The 26118-nt window shown below is 41.3% G+C and overlaps 1 protein-coding gene across 1 annotated transcript in view; it reads left to right on the top strand.

Moving 5' to 3' along the window:
* The window catches only part of FANCI (FA complementation group I), a 39837-nt gene that overhangs the window by 10513 nt on the left and 3206 nt on the right, over window positions 1-26118 (top strand). Inside the window, exons 11-32 of the mRNA XM_075273257.1 lie at window positions 1069-1161; window positions 1347-1483; window positions 2695-2866; window positions 2950-3037; window positions 6719-6849; window positions 8706-8776; window positions 9313-9427; window positions 9505-9627; window positions 9709-9777; window positions 9968-10069; window positions 13003-13188; window positions 13408-13529; window positions 15744-15908; window positions 16031-16210; window positions 16885-17051; window positions 17406-17479; window positions 17694-17810; window positions 18234-18285; window positions 19979-20106; window positions 21204-21272; window positions 23160-23253; window positions 25899-26086. Coding sequence (XP_075129358.1) covers window positions 1069-1161; window positions 1347-1483; window positions 2695-2866; window positions 2950-3037; window positions 6719-6849; window positions 8706-8776; window positions 9313-9427; window positions 9505-9627; window positions 9709-9777; window positions 9968-10069; window positions 13003-13188; window positions 13408-13529; window positions 15744-15908; window positions 16031-16210; window positions 16885-17051; window positions 17406-17479; window positions 17694-17810; window positions 18234-18285; window positions 19979-20106; window positions 21204-21272; window positions 23160-23253; window positions 25899-26086 — 2643 coding nt within the window. The remainder of the gene's footprint in view (window positions 1-1068; window positions 1162-1346; window positions 1484-2694; window positions 2867-2949; window positions 3038-6718; window positions 6850-8705; window positions 8777-9312; window positions 9428-9504; window positions 9628-9708; window positions 9778-9967; window positions 10070-13002; window positions 13189-13407; window positions 13530-15743; window positions 15909-16030; window positions 16211-16884; window positions 17052-17405; window positions 17480-17693; window positions 17811-18233; window positions 18286-19978; window positions 20107-21203; window positions 21273-23159; window positions 23254-25898; window positions 26087-26118) is intronic.

Below are 26118 nucleotides of genomic sequence, written 5' to 3'. Positions count from 1 at the left end.
CCTGCTCCAGCATTTCGGCAGTTCTCAAGCTGTCCTGCTGCTGAACTTGTTCCTCAGACTGTGCCTGTGATTGTTCCAGCATCTCAGCAGCTCTCTGGGACACCACATAATGAGCGTGCTGTTGGTGTTGATGATCCGCCTGCTCTGGCATTTCGACAGCTGTCAAGCTGGCCTGCTGCTGAACTTGCTCCTTACTCTGTGCCCGTGATTGTTGCGGTATCTCAGCAGCTCGCTGGGACGCCATATAATGAGCGTGTTGTTGGCGTTGATGATCCGCCTGAGCTCTGATTGAGGAGACCTCTGTGACTTCTGGCTCCTTCATAGCTCTTGTTTGCGACAAATTAGAATTTCTTGTTTCAGACATGTTTAAAATTGACAAACTGCCAAATTGGATTGACGGTGTTTGGCCATGTCAGTTTTTCAGCAGTGCCTGTTGCAGATCAGATAATATGCAAATGCATGTACACTGGGGGTTAGCGTGTGTTTACACAGAGATAACATCCCTGGCTTTCTCAGAAGCTGAGATAAGAGCAGTGTAATATAGTATGTAACCATAAATTCATAACAGTTGTGACGCCATGTCATTTACCAGGATAAAAAGTAGCCTATATTTTAATCGAGGTTACAATCTATCCATATGCTGAATTTCATCCAAATCCGTTTAGCCATTTCACATTTATAATAGTAGGATTGCATGTTTTTTGATAAAACACTTCTGTCTTGAGATGGTACTTCACTATCTCTGCATCCCTCTGAATGAAGTAACATTAAGACAATTTTATGTGACTTTTTGAAAAGCTATGGTTAATAAATTTGATGTATGGACAGCTAGATGGATTAACCGTGCCCACCCTCCCACCCACATTCTGAAAGCGGAGTGAGTGGTATAAAAATATAAAATTGAACTTTTTTTTTTTTTTTTTTTTTGCACAAAGAAGTTGAATGACTCCTAAATATTTACTTTGCAACTTTTTTTTGCCAGAATTCTGGAGAGTAGGGTATCATAAATGTCTCCCAATGTTTTCTATAATAATGTCATTTATGTGTCATGTATATATTATATTACAGGCTGGGCAGCAAGGAGACTCAAGCAAGTTCTTAAGTCCTTTCAGCGTTGCACTCTTGTTGTCTGTATCCAGAATACAAAGGTTTGAGAAACAGGTAATGCATCCATTGAAGAATAATATGTTAGTTTGGGGTAGTCAGAAAGCCTTTAGCCTGATTTGTGTTCATCTCTAATAAAATGCGTTCATAAAACCTGTGGGTACTCACTATTAGCAGCGCTGGATTTTTTCTCCATTTTTATTACTATTATTTGATTTCATCCCTTTTTCTTCAACGTTCAGGTATTTGATTTCCTGAAAAGTACCATCTTGAAAGGTTTTAAAGATTATCAGTTTCAACAAGGCTCAAAATTTTTACGGGATTTAGTACCACAGCCTCCCTGTGTCTCAACAATGCTCACTGAAATTGTGAAAAACAGGTATGGAAATGAATAAAGTATGCTATTTGCAGAATGTAAATGATATATTCTGCTAAAATAGATAGTAAAGTTATAGTATAGTTGTATAATTTCAGGAATTTTCTAGAGCGTGTTCCCGTCTGTTGTCATAGTGTCCAGCTGTTAATGTGACCCTGTCAGATGAGGATGTGATAGAGGGAGCGAAGCTGGGCTCTGGGCTATATAGGGTTATATGATTTTTTTAAAATCAGGATTTCTGATTATAAAGTAGAGGAAATCCTTCAGGACTCTTATGAGAGACAATGAGAGTCCTGCTTACCAGGCCCACACAACATGATTCACAGATTTCCCTGTATCATTGTGTGTATAAGGTTGTCAGTAAGCTACAGTTCAGACAGCACAGCATTTTGTATTTTGAAACTGCATGTACAGTGTCGGAAAGACTGAAATCTGTTCCTTTTGGAGTAGAAATACTAATTTGGCAATTAAATCTGCATCATGTTAATAGGCTTATTAACTGAGTCATGCATGATGTTAAGGAAGCTGCCCTCTAGAGGGCAGCATATAGAGGCACTGTTCTCCTAATTACATCCTGGAGAATAGATTTGCATATTTTTTACCCAGAATCCCTAGCGGAGCAGGAATGACTTGTAAGTCTCCGTACTGCCTATGTAGGCACACACTCTCCCTAATGTCTATGATTATCCCCTGACCCTGGAAAGTCTCTAGACAGGGTGGACTGAAATGCACGTTTACTACATATAGAGTCCCGTCACAGTTATAATAGAGAAGATGGCGCTACAGCCTTACTGACTATATTCTTCTTAACTGATTAAATAGAAAGTAGAGAGAAAGATCCTCACACCGTCCCCAATAGGCAGTCATGATACTGTCTGAGCTGCCCATGTAAGACTGTGCTGATGCAACATGGGATTGAAATAGACAGGATGATGAACCTCAGGGGTATGAGTGCGATATACATAAGAGAAGAGCAGAGTGTGAAAGAGTCAGATGAGGAGAGCAATAGAAAAGGTGTTTTCACTAGACTGCTTCTGTAAGGCACCCCTGTCGGGAAAAAGCATTACCCACTACAGCAGCAAACCTTTAGGTAAGATACTTGTCTTCTTGGCCACCATTACTGCAAAGTGGCAGTAAGATTCAAATCTTCTTTTTATTTTTGTCTAATTTATTTCTTGCAAATTATATTGATAAATTAAAGCTTTCCATTTCAGTGTATTTGGTTGGGACCATGTCACCCAAGGACTTGTGGAGCTTGGATTTCTCTTAATGGATTCATATGGACCTAAACTGCTTCCAGGCACAAAAGTGTCAGATGCATCTGTAGGTTCACCAAGTCAACAGGCCAGTCAGCTTGGATCTAAAATTTTACTGGAAACATTCAAGGTGAATCCCTCCTCCCCTTTTGACATCCACATTATTTTCATCACCTTTGAGTGGAAATTTTAACGTTTATTTTCTGTTTCTAGGTTCATGAGCCAATAAGAAGTGTGATTTTGGAACAAGTTTTGAATCGTGTTATTACTAAGGCAACCTGTCCCACAAGTCACTTCATAGGTAAGTTGTTGGGGAGGGGAGTATTGAACAGTCTGCAGTATTGGTTAATACAGTAGCTGTAGCATGAATACAGATCTGGCAAACAAGTGGTGACTTTACATCATTTTTGCGATGTCAAACCTGATCCAGCTGCAGGAGGGACGAAGCAAACAAAAATGCAGGAGGAGAAAAAAGGATGGGTGACAACCAACCAGCATGGAAACCTCTCAAGTTAAAGCATACCTAAAGTTTTAAAATCTTGTTTTTTTTTCAGTTCCATAAATGAATAGTGCAGGGTATAATAATATACTATTTAAAGTGTCACTAAACATTTAAACAAGATTTGATCTGTTCTGGCTGCATTTGTGCCTTTAAAGGGATCCTATCATTCAATCACATTTTTTTCTCATTAACATGTTGGAATAGCCTTAAAGAGGACCTTTGATCAGATTGGGCACAGGCAGTTCTATATACTGCTGGAAAGCTGACAGTGCGCTGAATTCCCAATTTGTGCCCCGGGTAAAGCGCTGTCGGTCCCGGTACCATAGCGCTTTACAGTCAGAAGGGCGTTCCTGACAGTTACCCAGGTACATCCTTCTGCACAGCAGCGCCTATCGTGCTGTGCTGTGGAGCGGGGAGGAACGCCCCCTCCCTTTGCTCACACAGCTCATCCATAGACGAGCATTATCAGGAGAGGGAGGGGGGCTTTCCTCCCCGCTCCACAGCACAGTGCGATTGGCGCCGCGAGGCAGAAGGACGTCTCTGGCTAATGGTCAGAAAAGCCCTTCTGACCATAGAGCACTACGGTACCGGCACCGTATCCTCTTTACACCGGGCACAGGTCGGGAAAGCCGACAGTGCGCTGAAATCAGCGCACTGTCGGCTTTCTGGCAGTATATAACACTGCATGTGCCCAAAAGTGGTGAAAGGTCCTCTTTAAGAAAGGCCATTGTTCTCCTACCTTTCATTGTCTTCTCCGCGCTGCCGTTCGTTGATATTCCGTTTTTTGTCGGTATGTAAATGAGTTCTCTCGCAGCACTGGGGTCGTCCCCAATGCTGCAAGAGAGCTCTCCAGCGCCACCTCCATCTTCTTCTGGAACGAGGTCTTCACCGTGTCTTCTTCTGGTGGTGTCTTCTAACTTCTAGGCCTTGGGCCTAGGGCAAGCTAGAATGGCCACTTACAATACTGTGTAAGTGGCCATTTTTCTTGTGGCCGCGGGCATGTGCAGTTGGCTTTGCCCAAGGCCTAGAAGTTAGAAGACACCTCCGGAAGAAGACGCGGTGAAGACCTCATTCCAGAAGAAGATGTAGGTGGTGCTGAAGAGCTTTCTTGCAGCATTGGGGACGCCCTCAGTGCTGCGAGAGAACTCATTTACATACCGACAAAAAACGGAATATCAACGAACGGCAGCGCGGTGAAGACAATGAAAGGTAGGAGAACAATAGCCTTTCTTAAAGAGGACCTTTCACCATTTTTCCCAAAGGCAGTGTTATATACTGCCGGAAAGCTGACAATGCGCTGAGTTCAGCGCACTGTCGGCTTTCCCGATCTGGGCCCGGTGTGAAGAGCTTACGGTCCGGTACCGTAGCTCTTCTATGGTCAGAAGGGCGTTTCTGACCATTAGCCAGGAACGTCCTTCTGCCTCGCGGCGCCAATCGCGCTGTGCTGTGGAGCCGGGAGGAACGCCCCCTCCCTCTGCTCACACAGCTCGTCTATAGACGAGCATTATCAGGAGAGGGAGGGAGCGTTCCTCCCTGCTCCACAGCACAGCGCGATAGGCGCTGCTGGGCAGAAGGACGTTCCTGGCTAATGGTCAGAAACGCCCTTCTGACCATAGAAGAGCTACGGTACCGGACCGTAAGCTCTTCACACCGGGCACAGATCGGGAAAGCCGACAGTGCGCTGAACTCAGCGCACTGTCAGCTTTCCGGCAGTATATAACACTGCCTTTGGGAAAAATGGTGAAAGGTCCTCTTTAAGGCTATTCCGACAAGTTAATCAGAAAAAAATGTGATTGAATGATAGGATCCCTTTAATACAATTTATAATATACTCTATTAATGAGTTTTAGCCCCAGTGAAATCCTTCGTTTTTTTTATCTTTTCCTATGTTTCTCTGTTGAGAAGCTGCAATCATTACACTACTTTTAGTATGTACAGCAAGATCAATGTATTATTTTCAGAGATATCACCATCTAAAAAAAGTGGAGATTAGCAGCGGGGATTATTTATATGTATCTGATTCCAATCCCGACTGTGTGAAATCTCTGGAAAATATAAAGGTAGATTCGGTTTCATATGAAAGCTGTAAATCTAATCTTTTATATGAAACAAGAACCACCGCTCTAGGCTCTATAATGCTCAGGATATAACTGTTTTCAATGACACCTCCTCCAGGCTCATTTTCCCTGTGTACACTTCTCTATAGTGAAAACTGTGTATAGATATCGCTTCTCAATAAAGAAACAAGGAACAGAGTAAAGAAGAGCAGGGTTTCACAGAATAGAGCCATAATTCATAAATATTAGCTCATGTATTAGAAGCAGTCTACTTTTTTTTTTTTTTAATTCTCCCTTTATTTCATTTCTGTACTGGTGGTTCAGTGGGGTGATGTAAGGGTTAAATTTAGTAGTTGTGTTATCCAGTAGAGAAAGTGTTTCACATCTCCCGTATGTGACCTGTTTATTCAGTGTCCTGTTCCTTTGAGAATATTGAAAGCCTGAGTTCTCGATTCAGTGAGTAAGACAGTGACCTCCTGAAGCCCAGGTACAGATTAGAGGCGACGTTTACTTAGAAAATGTGATACTGTAAGTGATGGCGAAGAAAATATCAGGACAAAGAAGCATTTTTCTTTTATAGCATATGTGAAAAAAATGTACAATTATCACCTGCTCTATTCATTTATGAAATAAAATAAAAACGTTTTAAAAGTTTAGGTATGCTTTAAGATGACACCACTTCTGTTGTCAGATTAATACGGAGAGTGGCTTAGTCCAGAGAGCAAGTGCAGAGAAAGGGGGACTTTTGTAGGGAGCATGCAGAGTTCAGTATGTAGGATAGTCGGTGAAGAAATCACATTTAAAGAGGACCTTTCACCATATCCGGGCACATGCAGTGTTATATACTGCCAGAAAGCTGACAGTGCGCTGAATTCAGCGCACTGTCGGCTTTCCCGATCTGTGCCCGGTGTAAAGAGCTTACGGTGCCGGTACCGTAGCTCTTCTATGGTCAGAAGGGCGTTTCTGACCATTAGCCAGAGACGTCCTTCTGCCTCGCGGCGCCAATCCCGCTGTGCTGTGGAGCGGGGAGGAACGCCCCCTCCCTCTGCTCACACAGCTTGTCCGTAGACGAGCATTATCAGGAGAGGGAGGGGGCGTTCCTCCCGGCTCCACAGCACAGCGCGACTGGCGCCGCGAGGCAGAAGGACGTCTCTGGCTAATGGTCAGAAACGCCCTTCTGACTGTAAAGCGCTACGGTACCGGGACCGATAGCGCTTTACACCGGGCACGGATCGGGAAAGCCGACAGTGCGCTGAATTCAGCGCACTGTCAGCTTTCTGGCAGTATATAACACTGCCTGTGCCCAGATATGGTGAAAGGTCCTCTTTAAGTTGTGCATTTATACACAAGTTTAATAGTAAAACATTGCATAAAAGTACAAGGTCAATTCATGAATATTAAGATCTATGGAAATGTTTTGCAGATCTTCTCTCGGACATTGTAATTGCAACACCTCTAATAATGCAGAATTCATCCTCTAAGCTTACTGCAATATTCGACCATCTTGTCCACTTGCCATTCTCCACAGTTCAGAGTTTACTTAAAGCTTTACAGGTATATGTGAAATGAAATGGTTGTGTGTGTTATGGTACAAATACAGGAGAGGACACTATGGCCGCACTGTTCTATTTTAAGCAACTTAAGGGACCTCTTTTTCCAAACCTTATATGCCATCTTCTGTCTAGTGCAGGCCTCATGGGGTAGCACATGACAGAGGGAGTCTGTTTTTGGTCTTCATTGAAATTCTGTGTCATGCACGCTCTCTTTCTGGGGACTCGGTAGGCAGAACACAGTGGGGACATATCAAGCTTTTACCTATTTTCTTTTACTTTTGCACATTTTTTAAAGTTTGTCCAGAAGCTTAAACTTACCTTGATTTGGTGGATTCATAGTCATGTACCTGGTTCCCCAGGTCATATGATTGAATCCAGCTCCTGACCCCTGAGTGGCTTCATTCCATCCATTTCTTGGTCTCACAGATAATTCTATTCTATGTGGGCTGGCTATACTATAATAAAGTAAAGTAGATTACCAGTGAGATGAGTAGAAAGTGGTGGAGCAACTCGGGGTCGGGGATGATCCAATGATATTACCAGGGGATCAGAACCAGGCCGGAACCCCAGGGTCCATGATGAAGAATCTGCCGGATATATCAAGGTACATTTAAGCCACCAGAAAATCCCTTCAAGTTTTATACTCTCTGCACAACATTTGCTTTATTTGGGGACCGTGGGCGTGGTTTATCTGGAGTAACATTTTATACTGCATTTATGAAATGCCAAATTAGTACACGGGTAGTATAAAACTGACAGTTCCTGTAGGTGATTGTTCAACAAAAGTTTGCATCTTATAGATAATTTGGGTGTAGGTATTGGGAAAGAAAAAAAAAAAAAAAGCAGGGGGGGAGGGGGTAAGTGGAAAAAAGGGCAAAAAAAAAAAATTACACAATCGATAAATAACTCCAAGTGTACCAGTTTTATCTTATTACTCCTTAAACTCTTTTTTCCACCCTGTGAAGTAGTATAACGTGGTGTGTGGCTCTCAGACCACAAAATGTTTTACACTCCATTTGAGACCATTAGTTTACAGACCTCTGTGTTTTTTTTACATGTCAAGAGATGCAACAAAGTGGACCTGTATTCTAACGTTTGTCGCACCTCCCATGAGGCGACCTGAAGCGAGCGCTTCAGGCGGCGCTATGGCAGGGCCTCAGGGAGGGCGGCATTTTTTCTCACCTAAGCCAGTCCAGGACAAACTGTCCTGGACTGGCTTAGTACGGTGGAGCGATTGGGGAGGCTGCTGAAGCAGCGCTGCTCCGGCAGCCTCCCCTTACACTCAAGCAGAGAGCAGGCCTGCTCTCATGCCTGTGAACGGCGATAAGCCCCGCCCCTCCACCAAGCCCCTCCCCCTCCGCTAAGCCCCTCCCCGGCGGGGGGGGGGGGGGCTTTCTCTCGTTCGCTTCGGGCGGCGAGAGGGGCAGGTTCACCCCTGGTTAGTGTTAACATGAAAGCCTTTGTGTGTATTCTCTATTAGGGCATATAGATGTCATAGAGCGGGGTTCCTCCACTTGTAACCCTCCTCTGTGAGTACAGCTCTCTGAATTGCCTTGTTGTAATATTGCATTGGCCCTGCAGCAGGACCAATGCCTAGATGACTGTCAGGATCTAGATGAAGCAGCGGATTGTCACAGGGGCCACATTCTAAAAGGAGTTGTCACTGATAACACAACCACTTCATGCACAATTGCGGCATAGGTCACTCTTATGCATTTTTTTTTCCAGCTAAAATAAATTGTAGAAAAGTAGTGTTTAAAAGGGACTTTTGCAAAAAGATGTAGCATTAATTTGGCAAACATATCAGCTTATATGTTAAACCGTTCATTGAGTACAGTTTCTACCTTGTCTTTTCAGCCACTATTAAAAATAAATATATCTGTGAGGGACAACGTCATCCTTGTTCTGAGGAAGGCAATGTTTGCAAGGTATGATTTTTTTTTTCCTTTTTATTCTAAAGCTCTCTTGCTTCTTGATTATGAACTATGTTCACACCACATGGTGTTCATCTGGAAAATAAACCCATAAAGTATGTCACATATACCATATAGTAGCATACACCGAGCACTGACCCCAGTTTAACAAAAAAAAACATACCCCACCATATACATTATTTGCTGTATCCCTTTGCACACTTCTCAATACAATAAAAATGAAAACAGAACATAAAATATATACGGTAACTAATATTGTAAAACTACTACAGTATATAGGGAATATGAAACCTTTAATGTGCTTTCCAGGAATGGCTATAGACAAAGATAATTGAATAATTGAAAACCAGCAAAGAATGTAAAGAGAAATAGCAATTAAAAATACAAGAATGGACTGAGCAAACTCTTCCTTTCTGCCGTAGTAAGGGCAGAGACGTGTAGTATTCGTGATGCCTTTGTAGTATTGCTACAAATCTGTGCAGGTTTTCAGTCAAATTCTTATTGTCCATTCTAATTAATTTTGTCATTAGTCAATTAGACGCCCGGAAGTCGGCTGTTGCTGGTTTCCTGCTCTTGCTCAAGAATTTTAAAGTCATGGGGAGCTTGTCCTCTTCTCAGTGCAGCCAAGCTATTGGTGCCAGCCAGGTAAGTTTATTTCTGTCTTTTGTTTTTATATTCTGTATAGGTTTGCATGAGCATATCATTTGTTCTTTACCTGGCAGGTGCTGGTGGATGTCCATACCCGCTATAATTCAGCTGCAAATGAAGCTTTTTGTTTGGAAATATTAGGATGTCTGAGAAGATGCTTGAGTCAGCAAGAAGACATTAGACGTATTCTTTATGAGGTAACTGATATTTGTTATGTAGAATTTAATTTTCATGTTAAGTCCAAAGGTTGAGATCACCTCTTCATGCTTTTTTGTTAGGGTTTTTATGATGTTATTCGACGAAACTCCCAGTTGGCCAGACCAATCGTGCACACCCTTGTCGCTCAGGTATGACATGGTTAGTTATTAGTTATTATTAGCTATTAGTGATTTATTAGACATGGAAGATATAATTATATGAAGAAGCATTTTGTTTTGTTATGCAATATATTCAGTTGATTCAGTGCACTGTGTTTTCGAGTAGTTGGATAAACAGCCGGTGCACTCACATGATTGTGTCTTGCATTATTTTGTTTAGTTAAAAAAGTATTATGAACCAGAGCCTGACTTGTTGCCACCATTGAAACTGGAGAGGTGTATTACTGCACAGAAGGAACAAATACTACTGCAGGAACCTCTGGTAAGTGATTGGTACTAATGTAGAGAAAGCAATCTAGCTTTATATTCTTAAAATATTCGAAGTGTGATTTTCTAAAAAAAAATAAAAAATTAGTATACAATTATCAATAGCTAGTTGATCAAGTCTGGTAAGTTTGTAGGTAAATTAGCTTTCTTGCTTATTTCATTGAGGGACACAGCATCCTGGCCACTTGGAGGCTGACACTAAGAATAACTAAAGATGTCTGCTCTGCCTCTGGGCTAGTTGCAAGTTACCTTTCTCAGCAGCCCTGACAGGTCCTGTAGCTCTTCTAAGGGATTTCCAGACTCCTTAACCCCTTCCCGACATGCGCCGTAATAGTACGGCGCGTGTCGGGTCTGTAACTATGGCGACCGCCCGGGAGCCGGGCGGCCGTCATAGCCGCCGGGTGTCTACTGCTTTAAGCAGTAGACAACCGGCTCTGATGCCTCCGATTGGTCCCCGGACCGATCGGAGGCATTAACCCCTCCGGCGCTGCTGTCAAAGGCGCCGGAGGCGCCATTTTCCCGGCGGCGCATGGGCGCCGCCATTTTGGCAAGGATCGCCGGCTCCTGGAGCATGCTCCAGGGCCAACGTCATGTTGCAGTGACAGCCGGGAGCCTTGTTAAAGGCTCCCAGCCGGTCTGCAAATTCTCTCTTTTGCAGGCTGGTGTATACAGCCTGCAAAAGAGATGATGCTTTTTTGCAATGCATTAGCATTGTAATGCATTGCATTAGTGATCAGACCCCCTGGGGTTCAACACCCCTAGGGGGTCTAATAAATGCAAAAAAAAAAATTAAAAAAAAAGTAAAAAAAAATATATCAAAAGTATTAAAAGTTCAAATCACCCCCCTTTCCCTAGAACAGATATAAAAGTAGTTAAAAACTGTGAAACATATACATGTTAGGTATCCCCGCGTCCGAAATCGCCCGCTCTACAAATCTATACAAATATTTTTCCTGTTCGGTAAACGCCGTAGCAGGAAAAATAGTCAAAAGTGCCAAACCGCCGTTTTTTCACTGTTTTAATTCTGATAAAAATTTGAATAAAAAGTGATCAAAGCAATAACATTTCCCGAAAATGGTAGAACTAAAAAGTACACCCAGCCCCGCAAAAAAAGACGCCCTATGCATCCCCGTACACCTATGTATAAAAAAGTTACGGCCGTCGGAATATGGCGACTTTTAGAAAAAAAATTTTTTAACACCATTTTGGAATTTTTTTTAGGGGTCAAAATGTAAATAAAACCATATAAATTTGGTATCCCTGGAACCGTACCGAAACACAGAATATAGGGGACATGTCATTTTGGCTGCACAGTGAACGCCGTAAAACCAAAGCCCGTAAGAAAGTCGCAGAAATGCATTTTTTCTTCAAATCCATCCCATTCTGAATTTTTTTCCTGCTTCCCAGTACATTATATAGAATAATTAATGGTGGCATCATGAAGAAAAAATTGTCCCGCAAAAATTAAGACCTCATATGACTCTGGGAGCGGAGAAATAAAAAAGTTATAGGGTTTAGAAGGAGGGGAGTCAAAAACGAAAAACGAAAATCAAAAAATGCCATCGGCGGGAAGGGGTTAAGGGACACAGCGTCTGGGAATCTTCTACATGTAGCCTCCTGCAGCAGTTGGCGATCGGACATTCTCCCATACGTCTTGTAAGCCATCCTCCCTGAGTTACCGTAGGGTCCCTTCCACCTTGTCTTTCCTTGATGAGTCAACTTACGCATTGTCCTCTCCCAGTGCCATCACCTTTTACACGTGTGCCCACTGTAATAAACAGTTCCCATGTAGTCATAATGAGCCGATCTGCTCTGACTTCTTTCTGCCTAAGCCAGCTCAAGACCCTCCCCGCCCCTCTCCAGCGGACCCTCCACCCGACTGGACAGCTTCCCTTACCAGGCCGTAAGCGAACTTTGCAGACTTAACCAGTATGTGGTGGAAATATTGGAATGGCTGCCTTCCCAGATTGCCACTCAGACTGTGTCTTCCAGGCCCCTTGCACTCTCATCGCTCCTGTTCCAGAACCAGGAGCTGTCCTCACAAATGGACCAAGAAGTCCTCCTACAGGTCATAGTCCTCCTTCCCTTCCTCTGGGCGTTCGCCAGATAGGGGCACAGCTTGCAGCTGCAAAGTCTGTTTCTACTGGAGACGCCTCTGACTTCAACTGAGAACCTTAACTAGGCACATCCATATCCACTGCTACACAGGAGCTCATCCAAGCATTCAGAGTTACCCTCCTTATCTCAGGGGATCCGGATCCTACTTCTCAAGAGAACATCATCTTCTGCGACTGTCTCCAGTCTCCACTGGTCTTCCCCAATCATAGGGTATTTGACCATATCTTAAAAGAAAAATGGCTTCACATGGACCGTCCCCTGCCTTTCTCTAAGAGGTTTGATATCATCTTTCCTTTTCCAGACCAATGTTTCTCCAAGTGGTCAAACCCTCCCATGCTGAACCCCATGATTGCTAGACTACTCCAGGCTACCATTCTGTTTTTGGTAGACTCCACCTCCCTCACCAATCCCTTGGACAAGAGGATGGACTCTCTCTTAAGACGGCTGGCTCCTAACTGCGACTTTCCCTTGCTGCATCTTGGGTCTACTGCAACATCTAATCCTTGTTGGCCCCTTCCTTTGGATAGTCTATCAAAAAAATAAAGAAATAGTAAAAGCACTTGTAGTTCAGGTTAGGTGCCCAGCTTCTTGTTTTAACGTCGACGTGTAGTGGAACATCATCTGGAGGCCAAGTTTGCAGAGTACTGGTCACTACATTGCGGTTACACCATTAGGTTATAATCAACTATATGGTCACCCCTGACTGATGTAATTGGGCTAGTAACATGCTTACACTTTGTTTTGCTGTATTCTGTGTATTAAATTGTTCTTTGATAAGTAATATGCCTTCATTACTATTTTATGAATTAGCCACACTTGCTGAGCAGTATTCACAGTTGCCTCAGTTGGTATAACCAGAGAAGCAGTTTACTGCAGGAAAAAGGAATGGATGATGATGACGATGAAGACTATATGGCGTGCCAACAAGAAATTGATGAGATACTGGAATCCATTACCAGGAGAATGACCAAATGTGATTTGGAGGAGTTTGAACTGGTAAGGTTCCTTATTAAAGGGTGAAAGTGCTTGGGTGTTTGTTTCCTTCCATCCAGTCCACCAGCACTGCTGCTTGTAGCCCATCATGGACATTGCTGCCCACTTCATTCTTAATTCTCTTCCTTTCTTCCTGACCACTTTGTTGTAGAAGGTTCTTTCCAATTCGGGCTCTTTCTTCAATTCCAAGATGTTGACAATATAATCTTCCCTCCCAACTAGGACAAGTCAGCTGACTTCTCTTTGTCGTCTGGAGTTGGAATGAAAAATTATAACTACGCTGTTCTGGTTATGGGAGTTTGTGAGGTGCTAGTAGAATACAACTTTTCCACAGCAGACTATAGGTAAGACGTAGATCTGGAGACATTTGCCATTTCTGTTGTGTCATGTTCACATGGTGGAATTTAGTGCTGGTTTTGAGGCAAATTCCGTCACCAAATTCTGCCCTGATTGTAATCAATAGGAGGCAGAGATCCAAGCAGGATGATGGAAAAAAACAGCAGCTTGGATGCAGTGCTCATGTGATTGACATACTTGACTTTCTTGCTGCAGACTATTGGAGTCTACCGAAGTAGCGACACAGAATTGAATTAGTTTTTTTTCCTGTACCACTGCATGCTCTTTTTTTCTATTTTCTTAAAATCCTGGACATGTAAATTGTGGCCATTTGATTTGTTTATGAACCATGATGAATAAATTCAGGAATCCAAAACGCCAAGAGCAAAGTAAATGAGGAAATATTCCCCTTTAAATATTGTCATCATGTATGATGTGTAAAAGTGCAGCATTACTTTTTAAATGTGTAAAAATCTGGCTTTAAATCTAACATGTAGCAGAGGAAATCCATGGAAAATCTGCAAATTTGTGCTTAATCCATTTTATGTGGACTTTAACACCCAGGGAGGCTTAAAATATACATGCATATTCACCTATATGTTAAGCAGCAGGGAGTCTCCATTTGGGTCTTTAAGTCTTTACTTTCTGCCCATGGCCAATAGTGTCAGGCAGTCAGTAGCTGAGTGCTAATGCACCGTCTGAACACATCGTCACTACTCAGCCACTGACTGGCCTGAACATGAATATGTCCGTTATAGGACAGGAATAACGGGACCTGAGCAGAGACTCTTGGCTGGATCTCCAGAGGAACAGACAGATGAGCATGCACTATTTACTAGTTTAAGCCCTCCCCAGGGGTTAAAAAAATAACTGAAACGCCCCTTTAAAACTAATAAAAGATATTGAAAATTTCCTAACTAACATTGAAAGCATTTGGGTTGCTGACATATTTTTCAGGGCTATGGGATCAGTTGGGTCAGTTTTGAGTGGATTTCTAAGAAGTTACTGACTCCATCTCCAGCTTCAATTTAAATTGCTTACATTACATTCTACAATTTTCCATATTGTATATTGCAATATATATTGTATATCTACTTTTATATCTAATCAGTTACTGGTTTTGCTGCTTCTGTCTGACCATTCCTATCAGCTATTTATGAAGGAGTCAGGATGCGTCAGGAGTTGGAATCGGTGGTTTGGCCTATTGACTCCGCAGCCCAAGTATTTTTTGCACACACTATGTTCGTACGGTTTACAGCCTAACACTAAGAAATATTTTGGGGCAGAATTTTACTAAACCAAAATAACATTTTTATTAACTGCTAAAAAAATTCTTCAGATTGTTTGTGATTACATCTACACCCGGATGGTTCTTAGTAAGGAATATACAAATAAGAGGAATTTGCTACTTGCGTCATGTATTGGAAGGTAGCTCCCTACAGATTAATACCTGGTCTTCAAGGAAACTTAAAGGCATAATCTGGGAATAATAGCCAAACCAGTGTAACAACTCAATGATGAAGACATTCCTATCATAGCCGGCTGTATAGGGAGCTACCTTTCAATAGGTGACACTAGGAGCAAATTCTTCTTTTTCACCAATGAGGTCTTATTTGTATATACCTTACCCAGAATTCTTAGCAGTGCATGCATGGTCTGATACCTCCCAGTCTCTCCCTAATGAGAGACATTAGCTTTCCAGATTGTTCTTAAAATTTCTTTATCTATAAGTTACAGTACATATGAGGTCTGCACATCTGCTGTATATATACATGACATGTTCATCTTTCTAAGGGGGCTTTCACACTAGCGTTGGTGTCCGACAGCTAGTGTCCGATGCTAATGTCCGCAGAAGATTTTAGCATTGGACACTAGTTGTGTCCGTTCGCAATTTGCATTATTTTAAGTGGGACACCATGTAGTGTCCGTGAGTGTCCTTAACTGTCCGTTTGCAAAGGTGTCCGATGTTTCAAGCGGACAGCAAAACCCTACAGGATTTCGCTGTTCACTTGAAAAATTGGACACCTTTGCAAATGAACAGTTAAGGACACCCATGAACACTAAAGGACACTACATGATATCCCATTTTAAACTATGCAAAATTGCGAACGGACACAGCTAGTGTCCGATGCTAAAATCTTCCTCGGACATTAGCATCGGACACTAGCTAACACCAACGCTAGTATGAACTCTGCTTAAATGTATGTATCTTTTTTTTTCAGTAAAGACAAGTTTGAAGACATATTGGGAATATTTAAGTGCTACAATAAACTGGTTGACATCTTAAAGGAGAAATCTGCAAAAGGAAGATCAGCAGGCAGCAGTAAAGCGTACAGGAGTTTGTTGTCTATGGGCTTTGTGTCCACACTTTTAACAGCTTTATTCAGGTATGTTATCTGTAAATATATAGATGATCTCTGTACTCAAGTATGACTTTCTCATAGAGAGCACTGGAGAGAAGCTTAAACTACATAGGCTTTTTAAATTAACTGTTACATATTCTTTGCAGAGACAGCATGAAGGTCCATGAAGAAAGTCTTAGCGTACTTCGATCTAGCTTAGATTTCATGAGATACGCTGTCAGTGTTGCACTACAGAAAATTCAGCAACTGAAGGAGACTGGGGTTACAGATGGACCTGATGGTCAAAATAGTGAGAAAATGTTCCACAGCATTTGTGAGATAACCAGGTAATGATCAGGAGCACATCTTAGTTAAAGTGGTTTTTCACTTTCAGACCAATTTTGAAAGACAAATGTTTGTATAATAAAATGTTATACAATTTCCCAATATACTTTCTCTACCAATCCCTCACTGTTTTCTAGATCTCTGCTTGCTATCAGGCATTCTTTTACTTCTATTGCATAAAAATCAGTTCATGGTCATGTGATTTACGGTCCATGGTCATGTGATGAGCACACAGGTATACAGATTGTTACTAGTAAGATGTCTGATTACTGCGCTGAGACTATAACAAGCAGCACCTGTGTATTCATCACATGACCATGGACCGTACATCGCATGACTATGGACTGTACATCACATGACCGTGGACTGTACATCACATGACCATGGACCGTACATCACATGACCATGGGCCGTACATCACATGACCGTAGTCAGACTTTTATCTAATAGATGTAACAGAATGAATGACAGCAAGCAGAGATCTAGAAAACTGTGAGGAATTGATACAGAAAGTATATTGGAAAATTTTACAACTTTTTATTATACAAATAACAACATTTGTCTTTCAATATTGGTCTAAAAGTGACCAACCCCTTTAAATATACTACAATCGATAATGGCTGTTCTGTAATCATACATATATGAACAGTGGTAATGTCTTCATTTAACCACCTAGGGTGTTAATCTGGAGATATACCTCAATACCATGTTCAGCTGAGGATTCTGGGAAAAAGGACAAAGGGAAGAACATCTCTTTGCTATGTTTGGAGTGCTTGGTGCAAATATTTTACACTATCCAGCTACATTATCCATCGAAGATCTCACAGTTCCTTGCTGCACTGGGTAAAGTATTTGTCCCATTTTTATATAATTTTAAAAATATAATAACAAATGCCAAAGTAGGCAATGTGCACAGCTTAATAGTGAACAATATCAACATTCCAGCGAATGTCCAATGGTTGCCTTCAAAGGACACAACACTGTATTATAGTTGGTGAGGAACCATGTCAAAGGATATGTCCACCATGTCACATTCAAATGATTTTAGTGATAGCCATAAAAAAATGAAAAATAGAAGATATGAGTAAGAAATGGAAGACACAGAAAAACGGGAACAATTCCAGACACAAAGGAGACAAGAACCATTGAGAGAAAACTAAAGTAGGGATTAATTAATTCATTAAAATTAATTTCTAGATGAGGAAGATGAACGGGAAGTTGATGTAGTAAATGTCCAGGAGAAAAAGTCTTTGCTGATTTCACAGTTTCAGGTACGCTTCCACTTTTTATGTGTATTCTGGAATGTAAAACAGTCTGTTAATATGGGATACTGATAACGATCCATATACTGGCATGCGAGCTCTAAGCTCCCTATGGAAAGTGCCAACACAGATATGAATATGGCCTTTTTATTATATTCTCTATAGACTGTAAACTGGTTCTGTATGCAGGAAATAAACTAAGTCTGTCATTTGTTTTTCACAGAGATCCCTTACAAACCAAGTGAGCTCTGGAGAAGACGATTTCAACAGCAAAGAAGCCGTGCTGTTAGTCAGTATACTGTCTACATTATACAAGTTTCTGGACCCATCTTCTCAACAGGTCAGTTTGTATGCAATGTACAGATTCTGCAAATAACAGCACAGTAACTGAGCAGGAAGAATCTGCATGGAATGTATGCCATTTTTGTTACAGGATTTGCAAAGGACATGAATCATTGCAAACCTGCAGAAAAATCTAGATATAATGCATGAAAAAAACTGTTCTCTCTTACATGTATTTGCAGTATTTTGGCCAATGTTTTACATTAGTATTTCTAAGCCAAAATTAGGAGTGGATCCCACATAGAGAAAATCTGCACCTCCTCCATGTTTTACAAACTTTCCTGGTTTTGGCTTACTCAGTGCAGACTAATAATGATCTATGATAGTGGAATCACCCTGCTATATCTCAGCTCCAAAGCTACAAACTAGCAGATTTGCTTTTTTAACATGTGTAAATATAGAAATTGTTCCTGTGTTGCAGTTTGTCCAGATGCTGTCATGGACCGTGAAAATTTGTAAAGACACAGACTTTGGTAAGAATAGATTAGATTAATGTGATAAAAACTAAAGACTTATGTTGTTTGTAATTGTAAATATACTTTATTTTTGGTAATTTACAAAATCCAAAGTAAATGACCAAAAACAGAAATCTAAATCACATCAATATTTTCTGTGACCATTGTTTGTCTTCAAGACAGTATCAGTTTCTCTAGGTACACCTCCATGCAGTGTCTGAAGGAACTAGGAAGGGAAGTTGTTCCAAACATCTTGGAGAACTAACCATAGATCTTCAGTGGATGTAGGCTTCCTCAAATCCTTCTGACTCTATGAGATTGATATGGTCCCCACAGAGCCCTGATCTCATCACTTACAAGACTCCTTGTTCTTCTCTAAGGCTAGGTTCATACTTGCGCCGTGCTCTCCATCGACTGTATCCACCATGGGACCTGAACGATGACGAGCCCGTCTGCTGAAACAGCAGTTACCTGAGGACCCTATAGACTATAATGGGGTCTGAAAAGTTCTCCATGCTGGACTTTTTTCGCTAGAATCTGTGGCAGTCTCTGAAGATAGTTCTTTATGACATTGGCTCTGTTTTTGACAACAATATTAATTGTGAACAATAAACTGTTAACACAGCATTTGGTTTTACAGATATTATGTATGCTGTACTGTGGCATTTGGTTGCCACCTCATGAGGGTATTATGTGTACAGCACAGTAGCATATGTTTGCAACAGATTAACTGTTGAGCCTTGAATCAAAAAAGTATGGAGGGCTCCCAGACATACACAGACATTAAGTATATGTAGTGCAAACTGCATGACTGATATAATGTTTGTGTATATAGGTGTGAATTTCATAACGTGAGACCCCCTATCTGCCCTGATGAGGTTTCTCTCACATTTAGTAAGTGCTGTGAGCAGGTATAGATTTTTCACTTTATTCGCTTGTTGTGGGCTCGTTGACATCTGCGCCCGGGAGTCCGTTCTGCAGGTTTCCGTTTCCTGCATAAAACTGGGCAGGAGACAGAAACCTGCAGGCATCTTTCAAACCCATTCATTTCAATGGGTTTGAAAAGTGTCCGGCCGTGAGCGCCGGTGAGCGTTTTATGCTCTCTGCCACGAAACCATTTTTTTTTAAACCAGACACAGAGTCGGACATGCAGTACTCCGTGTCCAGTTTAAAAAAAACTGTTTCGCCGTGGAGAGCATAAAACGCTCACAGGCGCTCGCGGCCGGACAGTCTAACAGGTTTCTGTCTTCTGCATGCAGAAGGCGGAAACCTGAGAACGGAGTGCCGAACACTGGTGTGAACCTACATAAATCTGACTTCTACAGTCCTCAAAAGACCTCCTTAGCATGAATTACGCACATCCTCTGGGAGTCCGCACAACTCCTTGCTGTTAAAGATTTCTGATGTTATTAACACCACAAAAGTATGGTACCATAAATGACCAATGTCCGTGCCCACTTTGGCAGTGCTTGGACACAGTGATGCTACTTACAACTATTTAAGTCAAAGAACCACCAGTTTGCCAATATTTGACGCAAAAATGAATGCTGATTCCCCCATGTCTTTAGGTGTTTACTGTAAATACTTCTCTTCAAGATTAGTCTTATACAATGTTCTGTGGAGGGCCACAGGATATAATGTATAATATACCATTGCACAGCACTACTCCATGTAGCCATACAACAGATATTTGATGTTCTTTTTTCCGCAGAGGATGTCCAGTTTTGTAAAGGAATCATGACACTTCTCTTCAGTATGCATTCTTTATTCAAGAGCCCAGTAAGCCTGCTTCGTGAGCTGTCACAAGACATTCATGGTCATCTTGGGGATATTGATCAGGTAGGATTTAACTGTGTTTACAGTGTAACAGAAAGCTACGCACAAAAGTTGCTTATCCATTTCTTCAGGGTTTTTTTTTTTTGCCTGGCTCTCATTAGCAAATAAATAGCATTTCTCTGCTTCTGAAACTGACTTAATTTTCTTTTTTTATATAATGTATGCTGGTATTCAGGGGTTAATATTTTGGACTGATTAAATTTGCATGTAATTCTGTAAGCTAGTTATATGGCTGCTGGTTTCATACAGCAGGGATATGGACATAAGTTTGGTACATAAAGGCGTATCCGCCTCTAAATTCTGACCAAAAAGACGGCTTCCATCGAAATTAATGGGAGCCGGTCAGTTCTTTTTTTCGGGAGCGATTTGTTCCGGCTTCCTGAAAAAAGAACGGACATGGTCATTCTTCAGGCTGAGTCGCCTCGCAATTCCACCTGAAGACACTCCCTCCTCCAGACTAGGCCCATTCATTGGGCCTAATCCGGAGCGGAGTTCTTGACTGGATGCCGCTGCAGTGCATCGGCATCCAATCGCAGCTACCAGTATTTTGGACCGGAACCTGGAACCTGAGGAGGCCTCTGCTTCAGGTTCTGGACCAAAAAACTCTATGTGAGCCCGGCCTTAAACAGAAGTGAAACAACAGTGGCGCGGCCAGGAAGCGGTTATAGCCACTCCCCAGGTGCATGGTATATCACCATCCTTACTGCACACTGCATAGTGTCTCTTTACCCTATGAAGTGTGGCATCACCCAAATAGGACATTAACTCTGCCTGTGTGGCCCTGACTGACAGAGCTATGTAGGAAAATATTGCATTACAGTTGTGAACACACAGTAGTCAGGGTCAGAGAGAACCTTAGAAATACTTGTGGCTGTATATTTCATTTTTGTTACACAAACCTACTACTTTTTATTATGTGTATTTGTTTTGATTTTCATTTCTTTCTGTGTTTGGGTAATGATTTTCTTAAACCAGCTGGATAAATGGGTAGCTTATGTTTAAACACTAATGACAGCTTGTTCTAAGGCCATGTTCAGATGTGACCGATGTGTTGCGGATTTTGTACCAGAAATAATTATCTTTTTAATGTCTTTTCATAGGACATTGAAGTGGAAAAACAATCACATTTCCGTATTGTGAATGTAAAGACGGCAGCACCTACTGTTACTGTAAGTATCCTCAATCTCATTAGCATTTTTTTCAAAAGAGACTTATTAGTTATTTCCCAGGATTTATATATTGATGGCCTATCCTTATAATAGGCTATCAATTTATGGTGGGGGAGAGACACCTTGAGACCACAACGACATTGGATACCTATCACCATGCTATACATATTTTACGGGCTGCGCTTGTGATTGCAACTCAGTTCCATTCATTTGAATGAGACTGAGCTACTGCTGAACCATGTGACCGATAAACATGATGGAATTGGCACAGTGAAAAGGTCAGAGCAGTCGTGAAAGCTGCAGCCTCTGTTACTGTCCATTATCCACAGACTTCAAAGTTAAAAAGTAGCGAACGCTTGGTGTCCGTTATAAAAGCTGCTTTTTTTTAAATGGATCCAAAAGTCCAGCATGAAGGATGTTTTTGTGCGCGAAAAAAAAAACGGACATGTAACAGATTTGGTGTAAAATGGTCACTAATGGACACAAAATAAAATCCTGTTGAAATCAATGGAGTTTTTAAACGGGTTTTTGACGGATCGGCTAGTGTTTGTTGCTAATATCTTCAAATGATGAATAGCAACAGACACTATTGACAGTCCCCAGCAGTAGTGTTAACGGCACCTTAAAAATAATACAAAAAAAAAATTTGCAAATTAATCAAACCGCTGCATATTCTTGATAAATTTGATGCTCTTAAAAAAAAAAAAAAAAAAAACTGCTGTAACTTATGGTTTGGCACAACTCCTGTGGTATTGCAGCTTTTTTAGGTGCAATGTGTGTGCGATGCAACTTTTTAAAAGTTTACACCAGGCTCACTGTGTAAGGTCACTTTGCGCCTAGAAATGTGACTTTTGTATTAGTCAGAAATGTTGAATATGACTAATTTCTCTGAGCCATGCAAGCCACACAAATAATACCAGACAGGCACAAATCACACAAGGCTAATGGATATGGTTCATAGTTATTACGTTTATATTAGACACAAATGACATCATTTTTTGTGCAAACCATTTGATGAATTCCCCCATGGTCTTTTGCTGTAAGAATTCTATTCTTCACAATTTCTAATATAAAGTGGTTTTCCAGCTCTCAGGGGTTCACCAATACGACCCTGCCTGCTAATCTGTCTATGTCCCTGCGCTGTAAGCTACTTCACAAGATGGGTCGAAAGTAGCTCTACCCATGTTCTAATAGTGGGCGCAGACTGCAGTACCCAGACGCCACTACTATTCAATGGACAAGACTACAGCTCTGTGGCTATTACTTGAAGAACGGCTGCTTGTGGTGCGTCCAGTGTAGTATCCAAATCTGGTGATCAGTGTGTAGTCCAGATGTCTTTAGTGTAGGTCAACATAAAAAAAAAATCTGGGGGTCAGAAAACCCCTTTAAGGGCCCGTTCCCACGATGTAACACGCCGCTCGTTCTGACACTTAAACGCGTGAGTGAGCCCTTCAAAACAGATTCCATTGACTTCAATTGGCTTTTTAACCCATTGATTTCAATGTGTAGCGTGCGTAAGACGGCACCCATTGAAGTCAGTGGGATCTGTTTTGAAGCGCTCTCACTCTGACACGTGTTTACGTGTCTGAATGCGCGGCGCGTTACATCGTGGGAACGGGCCCTAATACTGTCCATACACATAAGATCTCGAATAAAGCCCTATACATATAGACACTCAGCACAACTGAGTAATGCCTGTGAACTGAATTACACAATGGAGGAAGCGACTGCCAGAATTCTCTGGATGCAGATAAAAAAATCCCAGGAAAATATCCAAATACCAGATTGTTCTTGCTCACATTATATGGTTGGATGATTTTGCTGACCGTCATCTACTCTGTATTTCCAGTTAAACCATTGTATAAACTTTATTTATTTATTTTTAAGCTTTTGGTCTTGAATCAAGCAGCAAAAGTGCTGGATGAGGTGGAGTGGCTGATCACAAAACTAAAAACACAGCTTGCTTCAGAGAAGATGTCTGGTAGGTAAAAAAAAAAAGTCAAAACGTTAAGAAAGCAACCACAGAAATCTAACATTTCTAAGTAATTACCTCTTTTAATTTTTGTTTTTGCATTTCCTGTTTTCCACTGTATGTTCACAACTGCCCGATGAAGGGCTGTATACCTGAAACGTTGTACTATATACACCAATGAATGAAATGAAGATGCATTACCACATATGGAGTGCGGTTCTATGTTCCTCTGGTCCTACGTTGTCTAGAGGGGAGGTGGTCAGCCCCGCACAAAACAAACACCCAATACTTATCTACCACCCATGTGCTGCCGATACACACCTTGTCATTGAATCCCTCAATTTTTTGAGTTTGCTAATCCATTTGTTGTGTACAAATACTTTGTTTTATGTTAGTGCCTCCTTGTTTAGTTGTTTAACCCCTTAACGCTAAATCACGTACCTGTACGTCAGGGAATGTGGTTAGTTCCCGCATTCCCACGCACCTGTACGTGATGGAGATCGCACGGGCTCAGAAGCAGAGCGTGTGCGATCTCCATGGGAGGCCGGCTGTATCTGACAGCCAGGCTTCCCCTGTAGCAGCAGGGACGGTGACACATGTATTGCAAGTCTATAGTTAGTATAGAACCAGCGATCCTCTCTCATCACTGGTTCTAGTGTGCTTGCAGCACAAATAAAAAAATGTAAAAAAGGGTTTTTTTAAAAAAAATAAAAATAAAGTGTGTAAAACAAACAAACAAAACAAACAGTTACATTTCTTGTAAATCTGGAAAATCGCTGTTACACTTGTAAGCCTTGTAACGTCCAAAATAAATTAAAATACAATCAAAAGATGATGCCGATATAAAGCAGAGATATGGGAGATAATATTTATTCCTGTATTTTGGTGGTATAACTATCTGCATGAAAAGCAGAGAATTTCATTTTGAAAATTGCATCTTTTTTCCAAATTTCCATCAAATTTCCTATTTTTTTAATAAGTAAATACAAAAATATTGATTAGTGTTTACCACTAACATGAAGTATAATGTGTTACGAGAAAAGAATCTCAAAATCACTTGTGTAAGTTAAAGCGTCTCAAAGTTATTGCCATTTAACCCCTTAGCGACCCTGGACGTAACTGTACGTCATGGGTCGCATGGGGATGTATGGAGCGAGCTCACACGCTGAGCTCGCTCCATACACGGCAGATGCCGGCTGTATAATACAGCCAGGACCTGCCAATAACAGCAGCGGTCGGTGCCCGAGCCGATCGCTGCTGTTAACCCTTTACACACTGCGGTCAAACGCGACCGCAGCGTGTAAACAGCGCAGGCGGCATGGGCGCCGCCATGTTTCCCCGATCGCCGCCCTCCTGAACGTCACATGAGGGCGGTGATCGGTTGCTATGACAGCCGGAAGCCTATTGAAGGCTTCCAGGCTTGTCTCTGCACTAGATCTATTAGACGATGCCAGAGCCATCGTCTAATAGAAGTGCTGGGATTCTGCTATTCACTGCAGTACTGTAGTATTGCAGTGAATAGTATGAGCGATCAGACCCCCTAGGTTTCAAGGTACCTAAGGGGTCTGATCATAAATGTAACAGAAGAAAAAAAAAAGTTTTTAAAAGTATTAAAAAAATAAAAAAAAATATAAAAGTTCAAATCACCCCCCTTTCCCTAGATTAGCTATAAAAGTAATTAAAGAACATTAAACATAAACATATTAGGTATCCCCGCGCTCCAAAATGCCCGAACTATTAGAATATTAAAACATTTATCCCGTACTGCGAACGGCGTAGCGGCAAAAAAAATAAAAACAGCCAAAAAGCGTTTTTTTCAACACTTTGCCTCCTATAAAAAATTGAATAAAAAGTGATCAAACCATCAGATCTTTCCCCAAATGGTATCAATAGAAACGTCATCTTGTCCCGCATAAAAAGACACCACAACCAGCTCCATACATGGAAATATGAAAAAGTTACAGGCGTTAGAACATGATGACACAATTTTTTTTTTCTATTTTGCAAAGTTTATCATTTTTTTAAAAGTATCAAAACATTTCAAATACTATATAAATTTGGTATCACCGCGTTCGTACTGACACGTAGAACACAGGTAACATGTCATTTGTACCAAACAGTGAACGCTGTAAAAATTAAACCCATAAGAAAATGGCGCAAATGCATTTTTTCTCCAATTGCACCTCATTCTGAATTTTTTTCCAGCTTCCCAGTACATTGCACAGTATATTGAATGATGCCATTACAAAGTACAATTTGTCCCGCAAACAATAAGCCATCATGTGACTCTGTGAACTGAAAAATGAAAAAGTTATGGCTCTTGAAATGTGAGGAGGGAAAAACGAAAATGCGAAACCAAAAAATGGCCTGGTCCTTAAGGGGTTAAAGTGACATGTCAATTTTGAAAAAAATAGGCCTGGTCCTTAACATACTTTTGGGCTGTGTCCTTAAGGGGTTAAGTATGTTTTTATTCTTCTGAAAATCCCTTTAAGTAATCAGAGTAGATTCGTAATAGACTATTTTCCATCTGCACAGTTCAGAAGTTACTCTGACCAGGTGTTTCTCAGTCCATTCAGACTCATGGGATTCACATCTTACATTATAATAGACATGGCTTGATCTAAAATTTTTAGAACAATTTTCTATTTTGGCAGCTGATGGTGACTCCCAGGCTACAGATCCCAGAGAACCAGTGGAGAAGGCAATCATTCTTCAACTAGGGACATTACTAACGGCATGTCATGAGATGGTCCAGACAGCACTGCCAACAGGAAGTTGTATGGACACTTTGCTAAAGGAACTTACCAAAATGTACACAGTCCTAACAGCCCTTGTGAAATATGTAAGTTATCCAGCAAATGGAAATATTGAAAG

The sequence above is a fragment of the Leptodactylus fuscus genome, chromosome 5, assembly GCF_031893055.1.
Source record: "Leptodactylus fuscus isolate aLepFus1 chromosome 5, aLepFus1.hap2, whole genome shotgun sequence".
Classification (NCBI taxonomy): domain Eukaryota; kingdom Metazoa; phylum Chordata; class Amphibia; order Anura; family Leptodactylidae; genus Leptodactylus; species Leptodactylus fuscus.
This window is presented reverse-complemented; position numbering and strand designations above follow the sequence as displayed.